Source organism: Hyaena hyaena, unplaced genomic scaffold, assembly GCF_003009895.1.
Source record: "Hyaena hyaena isolate Hyena2069 unplaced genomic scaffold, ASM300989v1 scaffold_105, whole genome shotgun sequence".
Classification (NCBI taxonomy): domain Eukaryota; kingdom Metazoa; phylum Chordata; class Mammalia; order Carnivora; family Hyaenidae; genus Hyaena; species Hyaena hyaena.
This window is the reverse complement of record NW_024080737.1, coordinates 1,645,306-1,672,255: the sequence shown is the minus strand read 5'-3', so window position 1 is coordinate 1,672,255 and position 26,950 is coordinate 1,645,306. Positions and strand designations below refer to the sequence as shown.

Below are 26,950 nucleotides of genomic sequence, written 5' to 3'. Positions count from 1 at the left end.
ATTTTCAAGCTTACATGGAATTGATTATATCCTAGGCCAGAAAGTAAATTTCAAACAATTGTTGCCTGATTAACTTGATATAGTCCAATATGGTAGCCACTTGCCAGATGTAGCTTCTAAGCATTTAAAGTGTAATTGGTTCAAATTAGGATGTGCTTAAATTTAAAATGCGTGCCAGATTTGAAATCTATGATATCTGTGATAATTTTTAAAGATGATTACACATTTAAATGATAATTTGGATATATTGAGTTACGTAAAATATATTAATTTTACATGTTTTTCCTTTAATGTGGCAATTAAAAAGTTTTAAGTTACATATGTGGTTCACTTTATACTACTGAACAGCACTGTTACAATCCATATTCTCAGGAAACAAACCTCCATAACAAAACATATGCAAAATAGCGCCATGTATTTGGCAATTAAAAAATGTATTTCTGAATAATTCATGGGTCAAGTAAAAAATCATAACTGATATTTGAAAATACTTAGAATTGGACAGTAATAAAATTGCTATATAACAGAACTTACAGAATACAGATAAAGAAGAAAGGGTAAATCAGTTGTGGTATACTTTAGAACACAGATGAAGAAATGAATGCTTTTCAACTACATGTACCATAACGGACAAATCCTAGAAACATAATCTTGAGCACAAAGAAAAAAATCATTGGGTAATACATACAGTATGATTTTATTTTTATGAAGATAAAATATATGCAAAGTCTAACTTTTTTAAAGGAATATAAACATACTAGGTACTTGATAAAATTATAAAGTGAAGCAAAGAAACATCAGGTTTTATCTGTAGGTTTTTATAGATGCTCTTTATCCATTTGAGGAAGCTCCCCTCCAATGTCTAGTTTACTAGGAACCACAAAATACAAGTTGGTGTTTTCCTCTGGGGAATGGGGCACTGTGGTGGAACTGGGGAGAAGCACAAAGGGACTTCAAAGCTAACGGTCAAGTTCTTTTTCCTAACCTGTGAGTGACTGACACATAGATGTTCATTGTATTGTACTTCTTTATGCTTTACACCAATGTTAACCTTCTTTGTAGATACTCAATATTTATAAAAACACAATTAGTGATAAAGCCTGAACACAGTGTAGACTCAGTATGTGAAGGAAAAGGAAATCAAAGGGAGAGACTAAGGTGAAGGAATGGGCCGGTGACTAGGTGGGTGAGGTTTACTATCTGCTATGCGTACTAGGGTCAAGGGACAGAGGTGAATTAGGAAGGCAGGATCCCTGTCCAAATGGTTCTCAAAATCCAGTAATGTAAAAGGAAGATTTATCTTTCAAAGTGTGATTCTGATGCTTGTGTAGCAGTCTCTAAGCTGAAGAAAAGGAAGCAAAGTAGAAGAAACAAAGAATGAGGACAGCAAAAGATTACATTAAAAAGGTCATTTGCAGCTTTCTTCCAAATATTTGGCCATTCCCTTCTCCCTTGCAGACTCATCTTCCTGTACTTGTCATTTAAATGTTCATGTCCCTCAGCACTTTTTCCTGTCTATTCTTTCTCTAGGTGATCTTATCCATTCCTATCCTTGAAATGCAGTCTAGATGCTGACAATTCCCAAATTTTATCTCTTGCTCAGATCTAGTCTCTGAGTATCTGACTCATGAATCTAACTCACCATCTGACTGCTCTACTTTTACATTTCAGAGACATCTCAAACATAACATATCTGTAACTCAGAGGCTTAAAGTACTAGAGTATATTTTTTGCTCATGTTATGTGTCATCTGCTGCGCTGCTCTACAGGTTTTGTTCCAGGGTATTGCACAAGGAGAAACTCTTAACCCCGGAATGCTATTTTTCAGAGCAGAAGGAAAAGAACAATCTCCCAAACACTGGGTTTGTTGTCTTCTACTCAGAATTGGTGTATTCTCTGACATTTCAGTGGCAAGAACAAGTCAAGTGGCCAAGTCTGATGTCAGTCAGGCATGATAGTATAGACCTCTCACTGTGAGGTGCGCACCAGGTAGAGCCCATCACGACTCTGAAATTCCCCTGGAAGCTACTGTGAGGATCTCTACCCTGGATGTGGGGGATATCCCTTCTTAGATGGTGGCTCATTTTTATTGCTGAGTAGTATTTTATTGTATCAATACACCACAATTTTAGATTTTGAATTTAGATCTATATTTTGAATACGTATACATATTTCATAGTATGAATCAAAGTTCATTTTTTGTACCTGTATATACAATTGTTCCAGCACCAATGGTTTCAAAATACTCTATCCTTTCTCCAATGAATAGTTTTGGTAGCAATGTAGAAAACCAATTAACCATATATGTATGTCTATTTCTGGATTCTCTATTCTGTCCCACTGATCTATTTGTCTCTCTTGAGACTAATACCACACTGTCTTAAATATTTGTAGCTTTATAGGAAGTCTTGAAGTTAGGTACTGACTTTGACCTTTTGACTATTCAGTTTTTATTCAAAGTTGATTTGGTTATTCCATGTGAATCTTGGTGCATTTCCGTGTGAATTTTAGAATTAGCTTGTTAGTTTCTACAAAAATTCTGCTGGTGTTTTTATTGTGATTACATTGAGTCTATAAATTAATTTGGTGATAACTGTTCTCTTAATGATATTGAGACTTCTGTTCCATGAACGTTATATAGCTCTCCATTTATTTAGATTCTCTTTAATTTCCTTCAGCAATGTTTGTAATTTTCAGTGTATAGGTCTTGCCCATCTCTTGTTGGATTCATTCCTAAGTATTTTATGCATTTGGAATTATTTTTGTAGATACTGCTTTTAATTTCAATTGTTATTTGCAAATATATGGAAATTAACATGACTTTGGGTGTTTATCTTTTTTCTTGCAACCTTACTAAATTCACTTATTAGTTCTAGGAACTTTTTTTGTACATTTCATAGGTTTTCTTTTTTTATGTTAGTGAGCATGTCATCTGTGAATAAAGACAGTTTTATTTCTTTCTTTCCAGTCTGACGCCTTTTTTCTTACCTAATTATACTGACTAAAACCTTCAGCACAATGTTGAACAGAAGTGGTAACAGTGGATATATTTTTCTTGATCCTGATCCTAAGAGAGAATTTAGTCTTTTACCATTAAGTATGATGTTATCTGTAGGTTTTGTAGATGCCTTGTATCACTTTGCTGATATTTAAAAAATTGGTAATATATGTATTGTCATTTTTTTATTGGCATAATCATATAGTTTTTCTTTTTTAGTGTAATATATCAAATAACACTGGTTGATTTTTGGATGTTAAACCAATCTTGAATTCCTGGAATAATCCCACATATTCACAATTTATTTCCTTTTTATAGGTTATAGATTAAATTTTCTAAAATTTTGTTTAGAATTTTTCCATTTGTGTTCATGAAGGATATAGGCTTATTAGTTTTCCTGTAATGTTTTTGTTAGGTTTTATTATCAGGGTAATATTGGTCTCATAAAATAAATTAAGAACTATTCTTTCCCCTTCAATTTTCTAGAAGAGTTTAAGTAGAAGTAGTATTGTTTCTTCACTAAATGCTTGGTAAAATTCATGAATGAAACTTTCTGGGTTAGAAGTTTTCTTTGTGGGAAAATTTTAAACTATAAATTCAGATTATCTATTTCTTCTTTAGTGAACATTGGTAGTTTATGTTTAAAAGTATTTTTCTGTTTCATCAGAGTTGCCAAAAGTAGTGGCATAAAGTTGTTACTAATAGTCTTTTATTATTATATTAATATATAAAGAATATATAGTAATGTTGTCTTTCTCATTCCTCATTCTGGTAAATTCTGTTTTATTCCTGATCAATCTAGATTGAGATTTAAGTTCATTGATCTCAAAGGAAATGACTTTTTATATTCTATATTGTTTTTGTTTTCTATGTCATTGATTTCTATTCTGATCTTTATTATTTAACTTTCTTATTTTGGATTTTGTTTACTCTTCTTTTTCTAGTTTCTTAGGTGGGAACTGAGACCTTTATTTTCTTTTTTCACATTTAGTGCTCTAGGTTTACTCCCCAAAGTTTTGCTTTAGTGACAGTCTACAAATTTTGATATTTCCATTTAGTTTAAAATGCTTTGTAATTTCCCTTTTGATATTTTCTTTTCCTATGTCTTACTTAGAATTGTGTTATAAAGTGTACAAATATTGGGGGGATTTTCCAGATACTTTTCTGTTCATTTTTCATTTTTTAATTATTAATTTATTTATTTTATTTAATTTATTTTGAGAGACAGAGAAAGAGAAGGAGAGAGAGAGGAGGGCAGACCGAGAGAGAGAGAGAGAGAGAGAGAGAGAATATTCCAGCTCAGCATGAAGCTGGATGCAGTGATTAATCTCAGGGCTTCAAGATCATGGCCTGAGCTGATATTGAGAGTCGGATGCTTAACTGACTGAGTCACCCAGGCACCCCTCTGTTATTTATTTCTAAGTTAACTACATTGTAACCAGAGAACATACTCTGTTTCTTTTAAATTTCTTTAGTTTTCTTCAAAGCCCAATTATATGATCTATTTTGGTGAATATCTGTATACCTTTGGGAAAAAAATGTATATCCTGCTGTTGGGTGGGATGTTGTATAAATGTCAATTAGGTTACTTTGATTGTAAAATTTAAATATTCTGTAGCCTCACTGATTTTTCTACTTGTTTTATCTATTACTGTGAGAGGCTATTGGAATCTCTAACAATAATTGTGAATCTGTCTACTCCTTTCAGTTCTATTAGTTTTTGCTGCAAGTATTTTTAAGCTCTGTTATTAGATGCATACACATTTGGATTGTTATGGCCTCCTGATGAATTGAGTAACTTACCATTATGAAATGAATTTCTTTATTCCTGGTAATATTCTTTGTTCTAAAATCTACTTTATATGATATTAATAGCATTTCACTTTTCTTTAGATTAATGTCAGCCTGGTGTATATTCTATTTTCTTTTACTTTTAATTTGTGTCTCTACATCTAAAATAAATTTCCCATAGGCAGCTTATAGCTGAATCTTAATTTTTAAAAAATACAATTTGATAATCTTTGCCTTTTAATTGGATTGTTTAGACAATTTACATTTAATTGAGTTGTTGATGTAGTGAGACTTAAATCTATCACCTTGCTTTTTACTATTTGTCTCATCGGCTGTGTCCTTTTCCTTCCTTTTCTGCCTTCTTTTGGATTTTATGATTCTATTTTACCTACTTTTTTGGCTTATCAGCTATAAGTCTTTGTTTAGTTTTATGTTAGTGGTTCCTATAGGGTTAATAGTGGCCATCTTTAACTTAACATAGTTGTAATAGGCTGAGTAATTTCTTTCAAAGATAATCCATATCCTGATCCACAGAGCCTGTAAACATGTTACTTTATATGGCAAAAGGGACTTTGCAGATATGATTAAATTAAGGGTCTTGAGATGGGAAGATTATCCTGGATTAACTGGTTGTGCCCTAAATGTAATTATCAGGTCTTTATAAAAGAGAGGCAAGAGCATTAACATGCAGGAAGAAGATGATGTGACAAAGGAACCAGAGATTAGATCCATGAGGCTAGGATCCAAAGAATGCCAGCAGCCTCTCAAAGCCAGAGGAGGCAAGGAATAGGGTTTTCCTTGGAGCCTCCAGAAAGAATCAGCCCTAGTGACACCTTGATTTCAGTTCCTTAACACTCATTTGGACTTCTGACTTTAAGATAATAAATTTGTGATGTTTTAAGCCATTAAATTTGTGGTTGGTAGAGCAGCAATAGAAAACTAATGGCATAGTCTACCTTCAAGTGATATTCTACAAGTTTAGTTATGAGGTTAGAATCTTATAATAGTAAACTTAATCAAATAAAGAGGAGCAGCAAAGGAAATTGAAGTAGTACTTGACCTAGTTTTCAAATTGCCAGTATACAGAATGGATGTGGCTGGCCATACACTTGTTAGAAGTAGCAGACAGCACAGTCTTGGCAATTTGCTCCATTTTATTTCTTAAGCCAGGTTTCCCATTTGAAAAGAGGTCTTACTGATTAGAAAATTCCAATGAGCATTTCCAGATGGGTGTCTGTCAATATACTAGAAGTTACCTTTATTGTAAAATGGGCGGTGCTGAGTATTTGAGATACTCAAATTTCTCTCAAAGTCTCTCTTGGAGACAGTTATAATTTAGATACCACCAAAAGTAGAATCCATTCCATATACATTCCTCTGATGGACTCAGTACAGAACACCAGTGCTGTTGTGTTTCCTTTTAGAACAAAAACTGTGAAAGTCTAGTAGATTATAGAAGCTAAAATATAATAGGCTAAGGTTTAAACGATGTTACTGAAGTGATAATTATTCACTGAATTTTCATAGCTATGAAGTTCCTTATGACATTTCCAGAGAGTATGAGGTGTTTTCTGTGAACTGTTATAAAAATTATGAACTTAAAGTCTGCAGTGGTAAATTTGTTTGATATTTATGGTTACAGAAATGAGAAGGACTTTCAGATCTCTTTGATTCCTGCTGAGCCTCTGATCCAGACTCTAAGAACCCTTGTGTGATTCTTTAGTGGGACAAGGCAGAAAGAATAATCGTATATGATTGTACAAACATTCACTGCCCTTGATTAGCGTGAAATAGGCATTGAGCAATATATACAGAGATGATTACATGCATGAAAAAGATAATCCTACTTCCAAAAATAAAACCACACTTAGGTAGTATAGATGGAAGGCTTATACATTGTTTAAGAAAATAAAACCATTTTAAGACACTGATGAAGAAAAGACACACTTGTGTTGAAAGAAACTACAAAGGATCAGCTTTGACTCTCATGAATATTTTTGCTAGAACACTAGAGAAATGATAAGAAATAAAACATTGTTGGATGCATATCGCATATTTTTCCATGTTACAAAAAGCTGAAAATGTGTAGCCGTCTAATTGTGTCTTCAGAACCAGTTCTAGAGATAAAGATGTTTTAGAGTTATAGGAAACAATTCAGATTTAGGTCCTAAAATTTAGATTTTCCTAAGAATCCAATAAAGAAGATTATCACTAGAATCCAGCTGTTTGGATTGTATTCCCACCTCTGATTTTTGAGAAGTCAGGAGTTCTCTGAACCTGAGAGAAATACTGGGTATTTTTGAGTTTTAAATACTACAATCAGGGGCTCTGTCGGTTAAGCCTCTGACTCTTGATTTCAGCTCGGGTCATGATCTCACAGTTCATGAGCCTGAGCCCTGCATCAGGCTCTGTGCTGACAGTGAGGGATTCTTTTTACTTGGGATTCTTTCTCTCCCTCTCTCTCTGTCCCTCCCCTGCTTGCACACACACTCTCTTACTTTCTCAAAATAAATACATCAACTTTAAAAAATCCTGCAATCAATGGTTTCATTGAGATTAAATTAATTCTCATCCATATATCTATCTATCCAGCAAATATTTATTGAGTGCCTACTATGTATCAGGCACTGTTTTAGTCCCTGGGGAAGCAGTGTTCTTTCATGCCATTTTTTGATAATACACTAATGAAATTCCCTAAGTTTTAGAAGAAAAAAGAACCTGAAGTAGTAAATGACTATTTAAGTGACACAATTCACAAGAGGCAATGCTGGCTCAAGCTTGATCTTGAGCTCCCTGCAGTATATCATGGTGCCTTTGCTTTTCATATTTGAGAGAGAGGTGTGGCTATTTAGCATTCTACCCTGCAATTTCATGAAATATTGTTTAAAAATAACATCTCTGGAGTTGGCACAATAGGCAAATTAGGATCTCTAGCAATTAAGACTATATATTTTTAAAATTTTAACTTTTAAATTCTTAGACCCAAAAGAAAATGAGGATCTAATTTCATATATACATGCAAAAATCTAGATTCTCTTAATTGCAGTTAAAAACGTAACTGCAAACAAATGTCAAACCATAATGCCAAACGACAGCTTTAAATTCTATTTCACAAGTTGTTCTTTTAGAGATGTCTTCACATTGTCAATCAAAGAGATAATTTTGATTTTGCCACAACTCTTGCCTTAGTTAAAAGCAGTTAAGCCTGTACTATGATAAAAAGTTTGGCAAGCCTCTAAAAGCTGTTGATAGATAGGAAATCACAAGAAGAAGGGAGTCTTGGGGGAAAAAAACATGATGAGGTTTATTATTTTAGAATGTTATTACTTAAAATGCTTTGTTTCATAATACTTGAAACTAATAGGATAGCATCCAAATTGAATCATTCCATTGACTAATCTTTACAATTTGAAGAGTAAAGAATATTGAATTCAATAGACATTTAATAAATGTCTATATCACTAGTGCAGGGTATAAACATTAATAAGATATGATGCTTTAAGGGGTTATCAACATAAGGAAGAATGAAAGAGAGGGAACTTGTTTTCTGAGCACTTACAACCTACCTGGTATAATACTAGATGCTTCAGTCTTCATGAGAAGATAGCTATTATTACTTTCCCCAATTTACAGGTAAGGAAAATGAGCCTTAAAGTGGCTAAGCTGTCCAAACTTGACACTGGTCAAGTTGAGATTTAAACCTAAGTTTGCCTAATTCTAAAGTCCATTCTTTTATACTAAGCCACAAAACCATGAAGTAACAGACCCTTTAAATACTCATGGCTTCTGAGTCCTTTTTTATATTCTATATTTCTTTTTTTTTAACTTTCATGAAAATATGACAAGACTCATTAAAGTAACTAAACACTAAGCTTCTCATCTTCTAAAATGTGTTATGAGATGTTATTATTCTATTTTCCTTCTGAAGGTAAAGCTTCACTTCTGGTTTTGCCAAGACACTTCAGAATAGAAGACAAAAGTCACCATCTAATATTTATAGAGTGAATGGAAGAATCCTGAAAGAATGGAGGGTGGGATAAGTGAGGAGAGGGGGAGAGGAGACACAAAGGGAGCACTCTGGGTTCTCCTGCTTTCTGCAGGGCTGTGAGTCCCCCAAAGGCTCAGTGTTACAACACAGTTGAGAAAGAAGTCACACAAGAGAAGCTGACAAAACAGCTCTTCAAGACAGATGCTGAGGGAACTCCATGAAGTATAGTGGAAGTGGGTAATAAAGTGAGATACAACGACCTTGATTTCTGTCTTTGCCAATTATGTGACACTGAGTGAGAGATATAGCCTTGTTTAACCTCTTTCCTCATATGGAAACTGTGGAAAGTGACACCTGCTTCACAGGTGAAGGCCCCAGCTCTTTGGGCAAATTTGGAAATGACTTCCCCTCTGGGAATTAGAGGTGATTTAGAAACTATACTCCCTCTGGGTGGGGGCAGACCTAGAGACAGAAGGCTTGGTAAGGGGAGAGGGGAACGGCATACTTATACAAGAAAACTGAGCTCCTTCCTTTGTGGCAAGTGGCTAGGACAGCGGAGTCCAGATTGGTTTTCAGATCCCTTACTCCTTCTACTGAGTGCCACATGACACTGCACAGCATCTTGCTAGGACACGATCACACAAACCGTAGAGGGGTCCCCACAACTATGATACCTATGGATTGCATGTGAAAGAATCTGAGAGGGAGAAAAGGAGAGGACAGGATGGGGAGAAGAAGAAAAGGAGGAGAGGGGAGAGAGAGCATGAGGAAGCAGCCATGTTTAATCATGGGATCATGTCATACGTAGAAAGGTCAGAAACTCCATGAACCTCCTGAAAAAATGTGCTGGATTTTGTGGATACTCTTCTGGGGAGAGGGTTTATAGCCTTCAATGAAAAACAAATAAACACCAAAGACAAAGAGAGAAAGGAGAAGACCCAGGAATCGAAAAGAAGTTAAGGTTACAAGTGTGGGGGAGGGGGAATAAAACCCTTCCCTATAGCCTGAAAAATACCTGTCTGGAGGGACAAGGAATACTTAAATAAACTTCATTTAAAATATATAAAGAGCTAGACAAAGAGATGTAGACCTATTTATTTCACAGAAGAATTTACACATAAGCAACTTCCACCTAACTTAGGTTAAAACTATGCGTTTCCTCCAACAATGCTCTCACTACCCCATCCTGTTATTGGCAAGTCAATCACAATAAGTATTTTGCTATTTTTTTTCTTGGAACTTACCAAGATGGTGCTAATACAGCTCTTGGGACTGCATAAAGAGCTGTTACAGACAGCTGCGAGTTTCGGCAGTATGGCTGTAGCCCACATGTTAGTGCATAAATTTCTCTAAGTGTTACTTGTGGGCAGTCTCCAAGCTTAAACACATATGTCCTTATAAAATGTATCTGTAATTGGTTATAGGGAATTCCAAGCACATTTTACCATAGAAATAAAATAAAATGGAACTAGGCCTGCAGGCAAGCCCACCAAACCCTACTTAATCCACTATGGTCCTGAGGTAGTGTCACAAATTGACAGTTCCGGGCAGAGCTCTGGGCCTGGCTGATAAGACCTTATAACCCAGAAGCATGAGAGCACAGGGCTGCCTTTGTACAGAAGTTAGAAAAAAGCTGTACTTTTCTCTGGTGCCGCCCACTGGGCCTTGCTGCCTTCTTCCTCATCCACAAAGACCTCTCTTCAGCCTCAGTGCATCTGTGACCAAGCTGGCAGACCTCTACCCCCAGCATCTGTGATCTCAAAGCACCTACTTCTCTTCCTTCCCATGGAGCTTCTTCTCCTAACAGAGCCTCCTCAGCTGAGTAGGGGGAAGGGGAAGAAAGCCGTACATCCTTAAATAGATGTGTCCTATACCTCAACTATTTCCTAGTCACCAACTCTTTTGTTGTCTCAAATTCAGTTCTACCAGGTTTTTTCTTGGGTCAGTTTTGGCTTTTACCCCTTCTTTTTCTCCTTTGCTGAAGCTACATAGCTTCTAAATTACATGTTTTTCATAGTGGTCCCAGGGGAGTTCTGGCAGAGGTTCCAATATGGGGGGGGGGGGTGAGGGAGGAGGGGCAGCATGTACAGGAGACCAGGAGACTGGCTGAGTCTACAGGAGCACACACACAGCACAGCTGGCAGCCTGCTTGGCTGTGGTCCTTCCATGACAGTGGTTTGGGATGTTGCCGTGCAGCCCATTTCCAGACACCGCCCAGGACTACCGAATCTGAAGCTCTGTGGGTGTTATCAAGTATCTCTGTTTTAAAAGCTTTTCCTGAGCCCAGCTTCTTGTTTTGAAGGGACTTTCACATCTCAAGCTGCTTGGAAACACCTCTATTTAGAGGTCCCCCTGGCGCTTCAAATCAAAGTTTTAAGAGAAAACTTGCTCAGCTGAGAGTTTACTACTGAGGGGAAGAAAGTGGAGAGAGGAAAGCCAAGTTCATATGTGAACCTTAGGGAATGTCTGCTGTCAGGGGATCACAGGAGGGAATGGGAAAGAACCAAAACAGAGACAGAAAAGGGGCAGGTTAACAGGTTGCCCCTGGAGTCAAAGGAAGACAAAGTTTCAAGGAGGGTTTGGATAGTAGTGTCAACAGCTTTCAAAAAGTCATTTTTCTTCCTGATAGCCTCTTAACTTGGCTTTCATAGATCTACCCTTTGGCTCAACACTGAGTAAGCGCTGGCTATTTTGCTATCATCCATTTGGTACAGACATTGAAATAACCCAGCAGACGCTAGCAGGGTGTAGAAACTGAAAACTTTCATTTTTCTCATGTCTGTTAGGTTTGACTATACATAAAATCCTTTTATTAATATCAAAACATGGGGCACCTGAGTGACTCAGTCGCTGAAGCGTTCAACTTCCACTCAGGTCATGATCTCACAGTTTGTGAGTTCGAGCCCCGCATCAGGCTCTGTGCTGACAGCTCAGAGCCTGGGGCCTGCTTCAGATCCTGTGTTTCCCTCTCTCTCTGCCCCTCCCCTGCTTATGCTCTGTCTCTCTCAAATTAATCAATGTTAAAAAACAAACAAACAAACAACAACAACAAAAACCCAGTAAATTACCCGACTGGCCTCCAAGGCTCAATTGCCACACTTTCTCCACTCAGGACCAGAATGACCTTTTGACAGTATCACTGCTCTGCTTAAATCCTTCAATGGTTTCTTTTCATTGCACTGTAAATAATACCCAATCCGTAAAGGCCAGAGAGATTCTGCATGACTTGGGTCTCACCTGCCTCACTCATACTTGCTAGGCCTCCAGTCACATTGCCATTTCTGAGAACTCACCAAGCTTGTTCTTGGCTTGCAAAGCTCTTCTTGGCTTTTGGCCTGGTAACTTTTACTTGTCTTCCTTTCTATATCATCTCAGAAGTCACTTTTATGACTGCCCTTTCCAAATCAGGCCCCCTTTCTATCCGTCTCTGCTACAATACCCTTTTCCTTACTTTATATCCATTACCACAATCTATAATTATTCTAGTTAGTGCTTCACTATTTGTTGGTTTTTGTTTTCTTTTTTTTTCTTTTCTTTTCTCTCTCTCTCTCTCTCTTTTTTTTTTTTTACTATGTGTCTCATTAGAATGTAAGCTACTTGATGGACACTTAGGCTCTTTCCATGTTTTAGCTATTGTGGAGAGTGCTGCTATGAACATTGGGGGTACATGTGCTCCTATGGATCAAGAAGATGTGGTTTATCTATACCATGGAATACTACATGGCAATGAGAAACAATGAAATCTGGCCATGTGTAGCAACATGGATGGACCTTGAGGGTGTTATGCTGAGCGAAATAAGTCCAGCAGAGAACGACAAATATCATATGTTTGCACGTATAGGAGGATTAGGAGGAACTTGACGGAGGAACAAGGGGGAGAAGAAGGGGGGAAATGGTGGGGGAAAGGGAGAGAGGCAAACCATGAGAGACTCTTGAATGCTGACAAAAACTGAGGACTGATAGATGTGGGGGGGAGGAGGGATGGGCATGGAGGAGGGCACTTGTGGGGATGAGCACTGAGTGTTATGTGGAAACTAATTTCACAACAAACTATTTGTAAAAAAAAAAAAAAAAAAAAAAGAATGTAAGCTACCTGAGGACAGGGATGTTTCAGATTTATTGTTATATCCCTGGAGTACATGGTATCTGGTGTATAGTCAATGCTCAACAAACAATTGTTGGCTGACTAAATTACCCAAAGCAAGTCATTCATTCTGTTAATTGAGTGGCTATGTGCCAGACTCTGAGGATACAACAGAGGACAAGGCAGACAAAATTTGAAGGTGGCCTATCACAAAGAAAAAGGACATTTATGTCTAGGGGTAATCCTATGATAATGTTAACTTACTGGTCTATAAGCACATTTTTATTTGTTATGTAGCAGATAGTAAACTTAGTGCCACCAAATGACTAAGTAATGTCATACTCACTTTTGGATAGACTAAAGTATAAAGAGAAAAGAAGGAAACAGGGCAAGGATATGAAAGAAAAAATAGGGGGAAAGGAGAAGAGAAGGTAGTTTGGTGATATCTCTATTCTCTGAAGACTTAAAGAAATTATCCTTCTCCTTCAACACTTACAACAGAAGGTAAGATTAGAACCATCCTAGCTGTTTATAAAACACGGCAAAACATATATCCAGGTGATTCTGTATTTCAAAGCAATCTCCCAAGAAAGTTCTATATTTATTCTAATGAAGCCATCAATCCTCAAAATACTCATAAGGCTGCCTTCTTCAAATTGCAGCCAGAGATGATTTACTAAGCACAGAAAAAAAAATTTATTTTTGATCCTACATGGTATTTCCCAGATTGATTTTCCTCCATAGTCACTCAACTTGCTTTCACTGAACTTACTGATATTGTTTTAAAAATCAAATTCTTCCCTAAAGGGCAAAGATACATCATACAGAGAATGTAATAAAACATTTGCTGCACTTGAGTCAATCCTCAGAAAAGAGTTCCAGAGATGTTTGAACAAAGACAGGGTCTTCTCGATGACCACTATAAAGAAGATAGCAGTCATTCAGATAAACAATGAAATCTAATTAATTGGACCTCCTTAAAAGTGGGGTATTTTGGATGATACAGGGATATAAGAAAATTAGATAACCAAAGTTATAAACAGAAGATTTAAACCTTTTTTATTTATTTCATGGTATCTTAGGACATATGATTCTGTACTTTTTAAGTACAGTATGTAGCTGATTTTTATCTTTCTCACTCATGGTCATCATAATGTCCATTAGTTATAAACCTATGTTATAAATATAGAAACAGTTAAAGATGTGTTTAGGGCTGTTTCTATTGTATACTGGGTCAAATTGCAATGTTTTTAAAATTTTAGTTTGCATTTATAGTTTTTCTCTCTTCTTATGCATGGGCAATCTTTCAGCTGCCATTCCTTCTTGTAATTAGTAAACCTGGCTCTTGCAAATTTCCTGCCTATGAAATTGCTGCTTCTAATATGCTAATGGGTTGAGCAACTATGTAATTGTGAAATGGTAGGGGTGGTGGGGTGAAATGAAGAGTCATGTAACTATAAGGTCTATGATATTTGCAAGAAGCAGGTTATTGGTATAGTTGAGGCAGGAAGAAACTCTGGGTGGCAATCAGCACTGCAGGTGTTCATCTTATCCCAGGGAGGACCAGAGATAAAACTTACTCCCCTGTGAACTAGACAGACTCCTACCCTGGAGTAGAGACTGATATGACTAGGGCAGTGTTGATGAGAAAGTTCTGAGACAATTAATTCTAAGCTGCTTGCTAGTCACTCCCAGACTTCTCCTCTTGGGGCAAATAGCTACCTTTGTAAAGAACTAAAAAAAGATTATAAATCTGCTAAGTTAGAAACCTGATATATATAAAATGAAATTAACAAAACAAAAAATAAGCCAAAAAATTGTAGGAAAAGTGAAAAACCAACAGCCAATTTTGCCTTTTGCGTACAGGGAATAACACAAGACAACAATTCTTGCCCTTATGGAACTTGGGTTCTTCTGGAATATACTAGTTACATCAACAAAGGTAAGTGGGATAATATCTCCCATTAGACTTCCAGATTGGATAAAACCTAACAAAATAAGAACCCAAAATGTGTGTTATATTATCAGATATGCATTTAAAACAAGAGAATTCAAAAAGAATGAGTAAAAATGTACCAGGCAAGTAAAAGCAAAAAGAAAGAAAGAAAGCAGGGTTGAGATATTAAGTACAAATAAGGTTAATTTAAAGACAAATTAACTGAGCAACAATATCTAGGATGGCTAAATGAACATGTTTTTTAGTATCCCTTCACTACTTGAACACCAAGAGTTATCTTTGTGGAGAGCCTTCAAGAAGAGGTATTGATAAATAACAGAGCAGAAAAATAGGAGCTAATAAAAGGAAAAAGTAATATAAAAAGATGTTTTTCTGTCACAAGATAATAGAATCCACCAATTATTGGTCCAGGTGAAATTCAGTAGTATAAGTATCACACATGGTCTTTTTGATTCTTTTCAATAAAATTCTAACACCAAACACAATGTGTATCCCATCTCTACTTTCACTAGCTATGTGACTTTAAACATGTTCTTTAACCAATTGAGGCTTTAGTTCAAACACTGTTAAATGAGTTGGTTGGATGTGATGGCCTTTCATGTGAAATATTTCTTTAATCCTGTGAAATTACTGTTATCAGTATATGTAATACCTTGATATTTGAAATATATACGGAATATGGACTTAAAATATTTTGAAAGAAATAATTATTGACTGCACCTTTCACTTTTCAGTGTTACAACCTCTTCTTTTGTCTGATTCAGAAGAGTTTTGGTTATCTGTAGTTCATTTTCTGCAAAGTTAATTCTTCTTTTTATGTCTTCTTCTTGTCTTTCTTTTGCAGTCAGTTCTTCCTGTAAAGTTTTATATATTTGTTGACAAGCCATTAAAGAATCCTCTTTCTCTTTAAGCAATCTGGTATGCCTAAAATGGAACAGGAAAAAAACCCAATACACATTAGGCACTATATTTTTATGTTTATCAAAGATATATGAAAATCTCATTTGAAACTAAAGACTATAATTTTAATTTTAAAACAATGTTTTAAATACTAAGAAAATGGATAGTTCTGTGGTATTAAAACTTCTCCATCTAGAAGGAGACAAAATCAATGAACAACTTCAAGATACTACAAACTTAAATTTAGGTATTATATGTGTAAATAATATGATAAGAAAAACTTAGTACATCTCAAATAAAATGTTACTTAAAACATGATTTCAAATTCAATTACTAAAAATATTAATTTAAAAATTTGCAATGTATACCGTGACTCAGAAATAATGGATTCGAACTTCAGTTTTCTAAGTTCTCTTTGACAGTCATCAGCTTCATTAGATTTATTCCTAAAATAATATGAAAGAAGTTCAAATATTTTATTTTAAAATAGTTCAAGTGTAAATGTTTTCCTTTTTAAAAAACATTTTTTCCTTTATTACTTTTTTAATCTTTATATCCTATTTGTGGCTATATATGCATACTTCCTTGAAATTAGAAATATATAGTCAAAGGGTGTTTTTCTTTGCCAAAAAGTAATCTGTTAGTTCAACAATGTGTTTTCTATATAATTTTATTCATCCATAAACGGAAATTTCTTAACATCTTTGTATTATTATTTCTTTAAAGAAATAAACATTCAGGCCACTGCTATAATGGCTAAGTAGGCTCCTATCAGACTGGTCTGCATATAAATAAAAAGTCTAAATTTTGGACAACATTAAAAAGAAAAACCCTATTTGAAAGCATTGAAAAGTGAACAAAAGCAAGAAGATTCTGGAGGGAAGCTGACATGGGGAATGAGGTGACAGAATGGGAGTCAGGTTTTCAAACCTGAGGCCCCAGTCTGTACCATGCAGGGGAATTAACATTCTGATATAAAACAGTCTGGCCGAAAGAATGAGAGTATAGTGTTTGGGTCAACCATAGGTACTGGAAAGTAAGGAGTGACTCAAAATAGGAAAGAGCCACAGACAGACAGTCCCAATGCATACAGACTCTACCCACATACCTGGCGGAGCCCTGAGCTATACATGCACAGGGCATGCCCAAGATAAAAAAATTAAGCAGAGATTTGAGCTGTTGCCCTAGAGACAGACTTTACAGTCTGAGAGCAATCAAATTAACTGCCTGCTTAAAGCAACACCACTCCCACCCCCCCAATAATAGTATTTGGAGAAATATAACAGAATCCAGAATTTCTATAATATACTATTCAGAATGCCCAAGATATAATAAAAATTACTCAACACAGGAAGAAATAGAAAAGCATGACCTATTCTCAAGAGAAAAGATAGTTAATAGGGACTGCCTCTGAGATGACCTAGATACTGAAGTTAGCAGGCAGGGATTTTTCAAAGAGCAGTTATAACCCTGCTCAAAGACATAAAGAAAAATCCGCTCTAATTAGTGAAAAGATGATAAATCTCAGCAGAAAAACAAACCATTAAAATGAACCAAATGGAAATTCCAAAACTGAAATAAACATATGTCTTCCTCTCATATAATTGGGATCTGTAACAATACTCAAAAAGTTAATATATTAAGAAAGAGTAGTATTCCAGTTTAAGTTTGTATAGGCTGCTTATTAATAAGCCATTATCTGAATGTATCTTAAAATAGCTTATAAACTGTACAATGAAGTATGTTTGTTAGATGGCCAATGAGTTTGTCCTACTTGCAGAGTGACTTTAATTTTTTTTTTTTTTAATTTATTTCTGAGAGAGAGAGAGACAGCATGAGCAGGGGAGGGTCAGAGAGAGAGGGAGACACAGAATCTGAAACAGGCTCCAGGCTCTGAGCTAGTTGTCCGCACAGAGCCCGACGCGGGGCTCAAACCCACAAACTGTGAGATCATGACCTGAGCTGAAGTCGGACGTCCAACCGACTGAGCCACCCAGGTGCCCCCAGAGTGACTTTAATTTCTAATAAGTAATTGTTTGCATCATGAACATACACAACATTCATTTATTTTAAACCATTTTTACTGTAAATATAAAATTATATGCTACAGAGAACTGCATAAAATAATTATATAATGAATTATAAGGAGAAAACTCCTATAACTACCATTCAGGTAAAAACATAAAACCTGACCAGCTACCCTAGAAGCATCATGTCCATGATCCAATCGCAGGCAACCCCCTCCTCTCCGAAATAACCATTTTCATGAATTTTATGGTAATCGCTTTGATTTTCTTTAGAGTTTTTTAGCCAAGTTTTATCTTTGAACACTATATTTTAGTTTTACTTTTTCTTTTGTAAGAACATCTTCTTAAAACATGTCATTTCCTTTATTAACTGCTTTTTGAAAACTAGATTAAGGTACTGACATATAATTAAGTGCATATACTTTGTTATGTCTGACATATGTATTAAGCCCATGAAACCATTACCAGAATCAAGTAGCACATGAGCGTATGAGCATACTCAGAGCTTACATCTTGGTCTCTAAGGCCATTCCTATTCAAAGGAAGCAGGACTACTCAGAGAAATGGCTGATTCCAAGGTTGGGGCAGTGTAAGGATACCTGAAATATCTTGTTATGCCACAAAGTAAGGAAGTACTCATAAATGATGATGAAACCAGGTTCCAATGTTACAGGAGCAGAAAGAGAAAGAAGGAAGAGGGGCAGGGGAAAAGGTGAGGAAGAAAGCAAATGGGTTAAAATGTTAATCTGGATAAAGGCCATTTGGGTCCTCTTTGTAATACCATTATGTTTATAACTTTTTGTAAGTTTGAAGTTATTTCTGAATAAAACATTAGAAATGAAGGAATAAGGAAAAGATTGACATGCCATTAGAAAGAGGGCAAAGATTATGATCAGGTGAGTCACAAAGGAAAAAATACAGAGTTGAATATGCAGGAGTACAATTTTTCATCAATCTAGTTCTTTCAAAGTTATTATACCCACTATTAGCTAGGTAGGGGAGAAATGGGTATTTACAAACACTGCTGAGAATAAAATTAGTACAATCTTAATGAATCACTAAGCATTAAATATCTAAAATTATTTAAGTTTGATTCAAGCAAAAATTATCCAAGGGAAATACATGTGAATAGAAAGATTTCTCTATATGAATTTCAAAGTACCCTATTTATAAAAGTGAAAATTTTAGAAATTCTAAAAACAAAAGATTAGTAAACAAGTTATATTTATCCATTGGATAAATATAAATTGGAATACTATATATCCATTTAATGGTTATCTATAAATGTGTGGCACCTGGGTTGCTCATTGCTTAAGTGTCCAACTCTTGATTTTGGCTCATGTCGTGATGGTTTGTGAGATCAAGCCCCATGTTGGGCTCTGTGCTGATAGCACTGAGCCTGCTTAGGATTCTCTCTCTCCTTCTCTCTATGCAACTACCCTGCTCACGCATGCTCTTTCTCTCTCTTTCTTTCTCAAAATAAATAAATAAACTTAAAAAGTTATAAAAAATAGTTCTCTATAAATGTATTGTATAATGACATGGGTATATCACTAAGTGAAGACATGTTAATAAGTTTATACAGTACTTAGAAAAAGTAGACTTTAAGAAGAAGTCCTTAGAAAAAAGGACTAAAAGGATTTATCACAATACAACTATGATTTTCTTTTTTATATATTCCTGTATTTTCCAAGTTTTATATATTTGCTTTGAAATAAAACAAAAATGTTTCTTTAAAAAATGCTTTGAGCGCAGAGTAATAATGTATGGAAGTGTTGAATCACTATATCTATAACGGAAACTAATGGAACACTGTATGTTAACTAACTGGAATTAAAAGTAAAACTTTTAAAAATGCTTTGAAGGTCAGCAGCCCCATCATGATATTCATTCTATGTTCAGACTCATATACAATTTTCCAAATCCAGAGGAAAGGACAATAGTTGTTTTAGTGGTTATTTTGCTAACCGTGTGTTATTTTGCTGATCTAGGGAGACTACCATCCCAAGGACTGCCCTCACCAGGGCCAGCTCCCACCCCCATGCCAGTTAAGCCATTCTTTCTATGTTCCACCCTTCATGACACAATTGTTCACTTCATTAGGGTGGGGAGTGGGAGAATTGGAGGGAATAGAAAGAAAGCCTACATCTCTTTAAATACTGAATTCCTTCTTTACTCTCAGCAAACGGGGTTAATATTTTCCCTTAAACTGCTTTGCATAAGCCTTCAGAAAGGCCCCTGCTGCCCCTGCCAATCAACGTAAAGGAAATAAGGTGTAATGATTGTATGTTTTTCTTGATTTGAAAGGCAAGTTTCTATACCATTCCACTGCTTCATATGAAACAGCCATTCTCAAACTGTTTCCTTGATACTTCCACTTTGCTGTCCAAAAAGCATTCCAAATCCAATACATCAAAAGCATAGTTTTCTTAATCTCTCATCCCATATCTATTTCTTTTATAGATTTTCCCACTTCAACAAATGATACCAACACAATAATGATATGAATAGGGCAGCACCTTATATATCTCATGCTACTTCAAGACAGCTCTTACTTCCTTGTTACGGTTGAGAAAACAGAGACTAGGGAGAGAAGTCACATGCCTGAGGTGACATAACTACTAGGTAGTAATGCTGGAAGCAGTCTGGATCCGGAGTCGAGGCTCTGAGTCACTATACTCAACTATCTCTCCATTGTCTACCCTAATGCTGAAAATCCCCAAATCTCACCCTTTATTCTTTCCTTCCCAGGTCTCTTGCTCCCCAGGCACAGCTACTCCACCAATAAATCCTGTCAGATTGGGCCGACATATATTTCTCTCCATCTCAACACTATAGCCTTACAGTCAACCAGTCATGCTTCACTCGCATGAACACACACTATCCCACCTGGTCTTGCTGACTGGTCTTGTACCCCCACTCCAGTCCTCTCTCCATGTAGCTGCCACGTCCACCTTTTAAAACAAATCAGATCAGTTCACCCTTCTGCCAAACATTTTCCAATAGTTTCCCGTCATCCTCCACATAAATCCAAAATCCTCAGTAGGCTCTAAACACACTGGTGTATTAAAATTTCTTATTGTTGCTACAACAAACTGCCACAACTTTAGTGGTTTAAAACAACACAAACGGATTATCTTACAGTTCTAAGGCAAGAAGTCCTAAAATCAAGATAACACAAGGGCTGTGTTCCTTCTGGTGGTTCCAGGGGAAAATCTCTGTGTCATTGAATTTTCTAGCTTCTAGATACCACCATACTTTCTTAGCTTGTGCTCCCTTCTTCTGTCTTCAAATCACAATATTTCAAACATTGCTTCCATCTTCACATCTACTTTTGTGACTTTGACCCTCTTGTTTTCCTCTTATAAGGACCTTTGCAATGATATCTGGCTTGCCTGAATAACTCAGGATAATATCCCTCTCTCAAAATCCTTAAGTTAATCACACATGCAAAGTTCCTTTTGTTATGCAGAGTAACATACTCACAGATCTCAGGGATTAGGACATGAAAATCTTTGGGGGCCATTATTCTGTCCACCACAACTGGCCTTCCTCATGTCTTGAACTTGGTCATCAAGTTTACCTGGTCTTCCTTATGTCATCAGCTTTCAAAGCTTCATTATCACTCTCTCACTTTAGCAAGCATTACTGGTTACAGCTTTCTTCCTGGCCATAGAGTCCAATTATCATCTTTTTTTTCAGGATAAATCCTGCTTGTCTAAACTAATTGCGGTAGTCTTGTTCCCCTTGCCAGTGATTCATTTAGGAGAGGGTACGTAAAGGGTTCCAGCCAAAGAGCTGTAAGGAGAGGGCTCTTTGGTGGCTTCTGGGAAAAAATTGTTTTCTCCCTTCTGAGGAGACACCAGAAAAACAGGCCCTTCCTGTCTTCGGCCTGGTCACATTTGGATGCGGTACCTGGAACTGTAGCCATCTTGTAATCACAAGGGACTTAGGCTTGGGGTTAAGCCAGTGCTAAGGACAGCAGGATGGAGACAGAAAGGACATCAAGATCCAGGATGATTGAGCCACTGGATCCACTAAATCTGAAACCACTCTACCTCTGTTACTTGTAGCTCAAAGCATCTTTACTGATTAAATCTGTTTTCAAATATATAACAAATTCTTATAAACCTTGGAAAATATTTTCTTATGAACCTTAGGAAAAAATGAACTTCAAGTTCATCCATTTAAAAACTGCCTCTTCCTCTTAAGTAAAAATCCACAAAACTTATATCCAAACCTTTAAAATTCTTGAAACAAAAATTACCCTAAGTTGGATAGGTGAAAATCATCCCCACCTCCAACTCCCACAAAGGTGAGGATTAAAAATTTAAAGAAACTTTATTTCACAGCACTTCCAATTTCTGGAAGATCTAAAAGGTTTGGGTATAGATAGTAAATCTCCAATTTATAAAATTGTATAACAAAAATTTTGAGTGAATTATTTTGACTTCTGGGAACCTCCTGAGCTCTGAGCATGCTGAACAGTCCCAGGCTCTGATCCTAAATGCCCAACCTACTCTATCCTCGTTGTGAAGGAGGATGGATGGAGTAGAGATGGAAAAGCAAGATACAGTCAGCATAGAGAAAGGTCTCCAGCAGCTGGGGCCATTTAAGTAGGTCTTTCATAACACAATTTTCTAAAAGTGGATACTCTGTCCATTTTCTAATTTTAAGAAGCTCTTATAGGGGCACCTGGGTGGCTCAGTCGGCTGAGCATCTGACTCTTGGTTTTGGCTTAGATCACCATCCCAGGTAGTGGGATCAAGTCCTGCATCAGGCTTCATGCTGTGAGTGGAGTCTGCCTGAGATTCTTTCCCTCTCTCCTTCTGCCTCTCTCCCCTGATTGTATGCTCACTCGCTCTCGCTCTCTCTCAAATTAAAAATAAAAAAGTTCTTTTATCAGCAGGAAGCACCAGTTTTAGAACCTGAAACAAAAGTATCAGCATTTTTGCAATTGGATAGTGATTTCCTCCAGGTAATTTATTTGATGGACTTTAATGAGGTGGTATTTCTCACTCCAACTCCAGTCTACTCTGACTCTTATTTCTCAGCACTTACATTATAAATTATGTTAAAAATATAATTAATAAAAAATACCACAAAGCATATGTCAATATTAAATGGGAATGTTCCTTATATATATAGAAACTTCTGTGCCAATTGATCCAGTAAAAATCAATTCATATAACAACCATTGAGCTTTATTATTTTTCCTCAGTACGCTTATTTCTGTAGTTAGCTTCTCTCCTAACTTGCCAGGACCCTGTTCTATATGTTGAGTCTTGATGGGTCCATAAATTCCCTTTTAGTTTAGTTAGGTATGAGCCCAACTTTTCTATTCCTGGAATGTGCCTTTGTCACTTATTGAGCTACAAGAGTCAAAGTCACACAGTAGCTGTGGCCTGATTAGGTTGCCCTCCACATGAGGCATCCATATGGCCAAAGTCCTCCCTAATCTAGAGAGTGCGGAAGAATGATTTTTTTTTTTTTTTTTTTTTTTGGCACTCACCATCTTGCTTCTCTTTTTTATGCTTAAAAAGTTGCTTCCTGGGCTCAGTGAGTCATCCAAGGACCTCCTGTCACTCATTCCTTCAACCTTAGCCATCATATACAGATGGCTGAACTACTATATTTACTGTACTATTAACCACAGTGTTATAAAGCTTGAATATTTGTTTCCTCTTGTTTTTCAAAAACAAATTATTTTGTGACAAATAATTCATGTATACATCATTTTGGAAGGCCTTTTTCGAATTTGTTCTTCCTTGTGCTGTTAAGAATCTTATTAAACACACTGTTCTTAGGAGTAGTTCATAGTCAACACAACAGTTGGTTGCTAAGCATTCTAAATATTTATATTTCTTACGAGATCCACTCTTCCAAAATGTAGGAACTGAAAACCAGAGCTACAGATTATATACCACAAAGAAAAAAATCTATTTTTCGAAGATTACATAAATTCTATTTTAGTGTTATAATTATAGATGTATGATATTTATACCATAAAGTAATTTTTGAAACTTCTGTTCTAAAAAAGTTAATGCTCTGGATATTTTATAAGGGCATATTCTTATCTGTTGTTTTCCAATATTTTCTTTCTCACTTATATAAAGTGTAAGTACTCCAGCATTTCAAAGATATTCAAAGATGCTTCTTCAAAGATACTACCTTTTTGAACTTAAAATTAGCAATTTTATAAAACAACTTCAAAGTTGTTTCTTCTGGATAGATAAGAAAGAGAATGTTAAGAGAAAAAAATTAGAGAGTATTTCACATTAAGTTACATTTGAACAACCAGGGAAACCTTCCATACAAGAATAAGTTAAGTTCCTTACTGAGGGAAAGAAATATTTCATGTATTTAAAAATATTTATAGGTCCTTTAATATACAATATAGGCCAGAAAAGTACCTGCGAAAAGCAGGAGACCACACTCACAGAACTAAATCACTGCCAAAGAGTCACAGAGAACACGTGGTAGGCGTGGGGGAGGATCTTTCTAAAAATCTTACAGGTTGTTCAATGTTCATCTTACGTGAGCTTTTCTTTATAGTTGTCAATCTCTGTCACTGCCTTCTGAAGTTTTAGCCCAAGTGCCTCTACTTGACATTGTAAACCTGAAATGACACAATGTATTAATCTGATTAGTACATGCTAAATGTCCAGATATTTTCATAGTGTAAACCATATTCTTTTAGAATTGCCACTCAGCTCCTGTAGCATACTGCCGCTGTTTACTCCACTTTGCCTGGATATGCAGCTCATCTCTTCTCTGAAACCCCATGGAAATAATGGTTTTTGACAGATCCAATTTATTGGCCTCTTTCTGCCGCCAACATCTTGCTAATTTTCAAGCACCTAATAGCTCAAATTTTACTGATGTTTTTAAAGGAAATTTATGTAGCTGACACACATATGAATGATGTGATCATGTGGCTAATCTCTGAAACACCTGACTGCCTGAGTTCGCTCTTGTGGTCTGGAACTGAGAAGTATCACTGAAGCCTCCTGGTAGAACTGAAATAGACAACCATGTGCATTGCTCCTGATAAAGGATTTGTTAACTCTGGGTAGCATCTAATAGGCATTTTAATGACTTTCAAAGCCAAGAATATACAAGCAGGAAGTTGGCTTCCATAGTCTGGGGAATTCAAGCAGTGTTTGAGGAAGATTATTCATGAATCCGTGTCTAACGTGTGTGGACACAGAACTGAAACTAAACTAGAAAGAACAAATGGCTTGAATGAAGTGGGTCTTGCCATTAGCCTGTGTGTGGGAACTATGATCTGAGCCCCCACTGCAATGACAGCCCTTGGTGGCACTCTTTTTGAGTAGACTGACACAGATGAACTAACTGGTTTCTATGGAGAAGATAATTTAGCACACTGGAATTACAAAATTTCTATGTTATATCTGTTCAGATGTTTTAATAACATTTTTAATAGTAAACTTTAAAATCTTTATGCATCCATACACATACATAACATTTCTATTTATATCCTCAATCTGCCTTCTTAGCTTTGTTTTATGAAGAAAAGTTTAAATCAGAAACAAATTCACTCTAAATGAATGTTTTAATTAGTATTTTCCAGACATTAGTATAAATCTTTGTTTATCAGCACTTTCACATACATTATTTAATTTTGTCTCTCAAACTTCTATCTGGTGCAAATTGCCGCATTTTTCAGATGAGAAAAAAGGGAGAGCTTCTCTGATTCTTTTGCCTGGTATCTTCCAATGGACAAACGCATTAGCCAACAGTTTAGACTGAAGGTTTTAACTTAGCCAAAGTGATCAACTTGAGAGGATAGCCCCTCAAAGTAAGATTCAGTATGGTAGATAATATTTGTGGGGTACACCTTTCCCAGTGACTGAGTAATTACATGAAGGAAAAGGTAACATATATGTAAAGAATTTATTTTTGAGTACTACTTTCCGGAACAAAGTGGTTTCTTATGAATGTTGCACAATGTATTGCTTTGTTATTAGGTTCATATGGATTTGCAAAGAGGTTCTATTCACTAAGGCACAGCCAAAATATTTCAACCCATCCTCTGAAGAATAAGGAGGGATGAGGGATGGAGGTTACTGTTTATTGATGGTGCCCTATGTGGTACTATGAAAAAATGCTTTCTCCTGTATCATTTCACTCATAACACAACTACTATGAAAGACAGATACACATTTTATTTTTACCAGTGAAGGAGGACCTGAGTAAATAACTTATCAAAGGTCACATAACTAGTTAGATGTGATCCTGTGATTCAAACTCAGGTTGGACTCATCCCAAAGTCCTTACCTTTCTAACTCTCCTACATGGACTCAAACTGTAAAAGCTGCAAGGGGATATGATATTTGTCCATGAAAGTATGGTTCATGTAGTTATAGATCTATTTAACATATCTAAGAATCTTCAAAGAGATATACTTAACAAATGAAAAGTATTATTTTCATAAAATATGTAATAAATTAGCAGATTAACTCCAGGACTTGGTTTAGATGTAATTTTTGAAAATTCAAAATTTAATGTAATTAATGAAAGATATTAAGACAAATATGGTATCACTGTGACCAATTTTATGAGACTGACATCAGAGAGAACTATTATGCCTTCTTATTAATGTCCCTTGGTGCTTTTGTCAGGACATAATCTTAAACTAGATAAAGCATGGGTCTGAGCCCATCTAATAAACTTCATGTTATCACTCCTAAGTACAGCTATTATTAAGAGGAAGAACTGATTACTTTGAAAACAAACTCTAGATAATTGGTTCTTGATATGTGAATTTTATCCAGTTCTCAATTACCTGCTAATTAGTAGAACAGTAGATAGTAAAAATGACAGCATGTTTACAGAACTGGAAAGTATTCTTAAGATCACATTTGAATATACTTGTACATCATAGTTCCAGAATTTAGTATGTTTAAGGGAAAATAAACTACAGTCATGACCCAGTATACTTTCCAGTATTATTTTCTCTGTATACCCACCCGAATATCCCTTTCTCCGTTTCAAGGTAATCATAGATAGCTTGGTCTAATTTGCAGTGCCCAATGAGTGAAGAAGCCACTTACTTCAGAAAATTTACTATGTATTTACAGCGTCTCTGAGTCAAAAGAGGGAAAAGAAATAAACGTTTTATTCTACAACACAAAAACTATAGAAGGCTGCCAGGTGAGGTAAATGGAAACGGAAAATGTAA

General features: G+C 35.9%; 1 protein-coding gene across 1 annotated transcript in view; it reads right to left on the bottom strand.

The window, feature by feature from the left end:
* LEKR1 (leucine, glutamate and lysine rich 1) overlaps positions 1-26,950 on the bottom strand; it is a 178,865-nt gene that overhangs the window by 37,005 nt on the left and 114,910 nt on the right. Inside the window, exons 7-9 of the mRNA XM_039236030.1 lie at positions 24,283-24,364; positions 16,087-16,164; positions 15,539-15,742 (exon numbers count right to left, since the gene is read on the bottom strand). Coding sequence (XP_039091961.1) covers positions 15,539-15,742; positions 16,087-16,164; positions 24,283-24,364 — 364 coding nt within the window. The remainder of the gene's footprint in view (positions 1-15,538; positions 15,743-16,086; positions 16,165-24,282; positions 24,365-26,950) is intronic.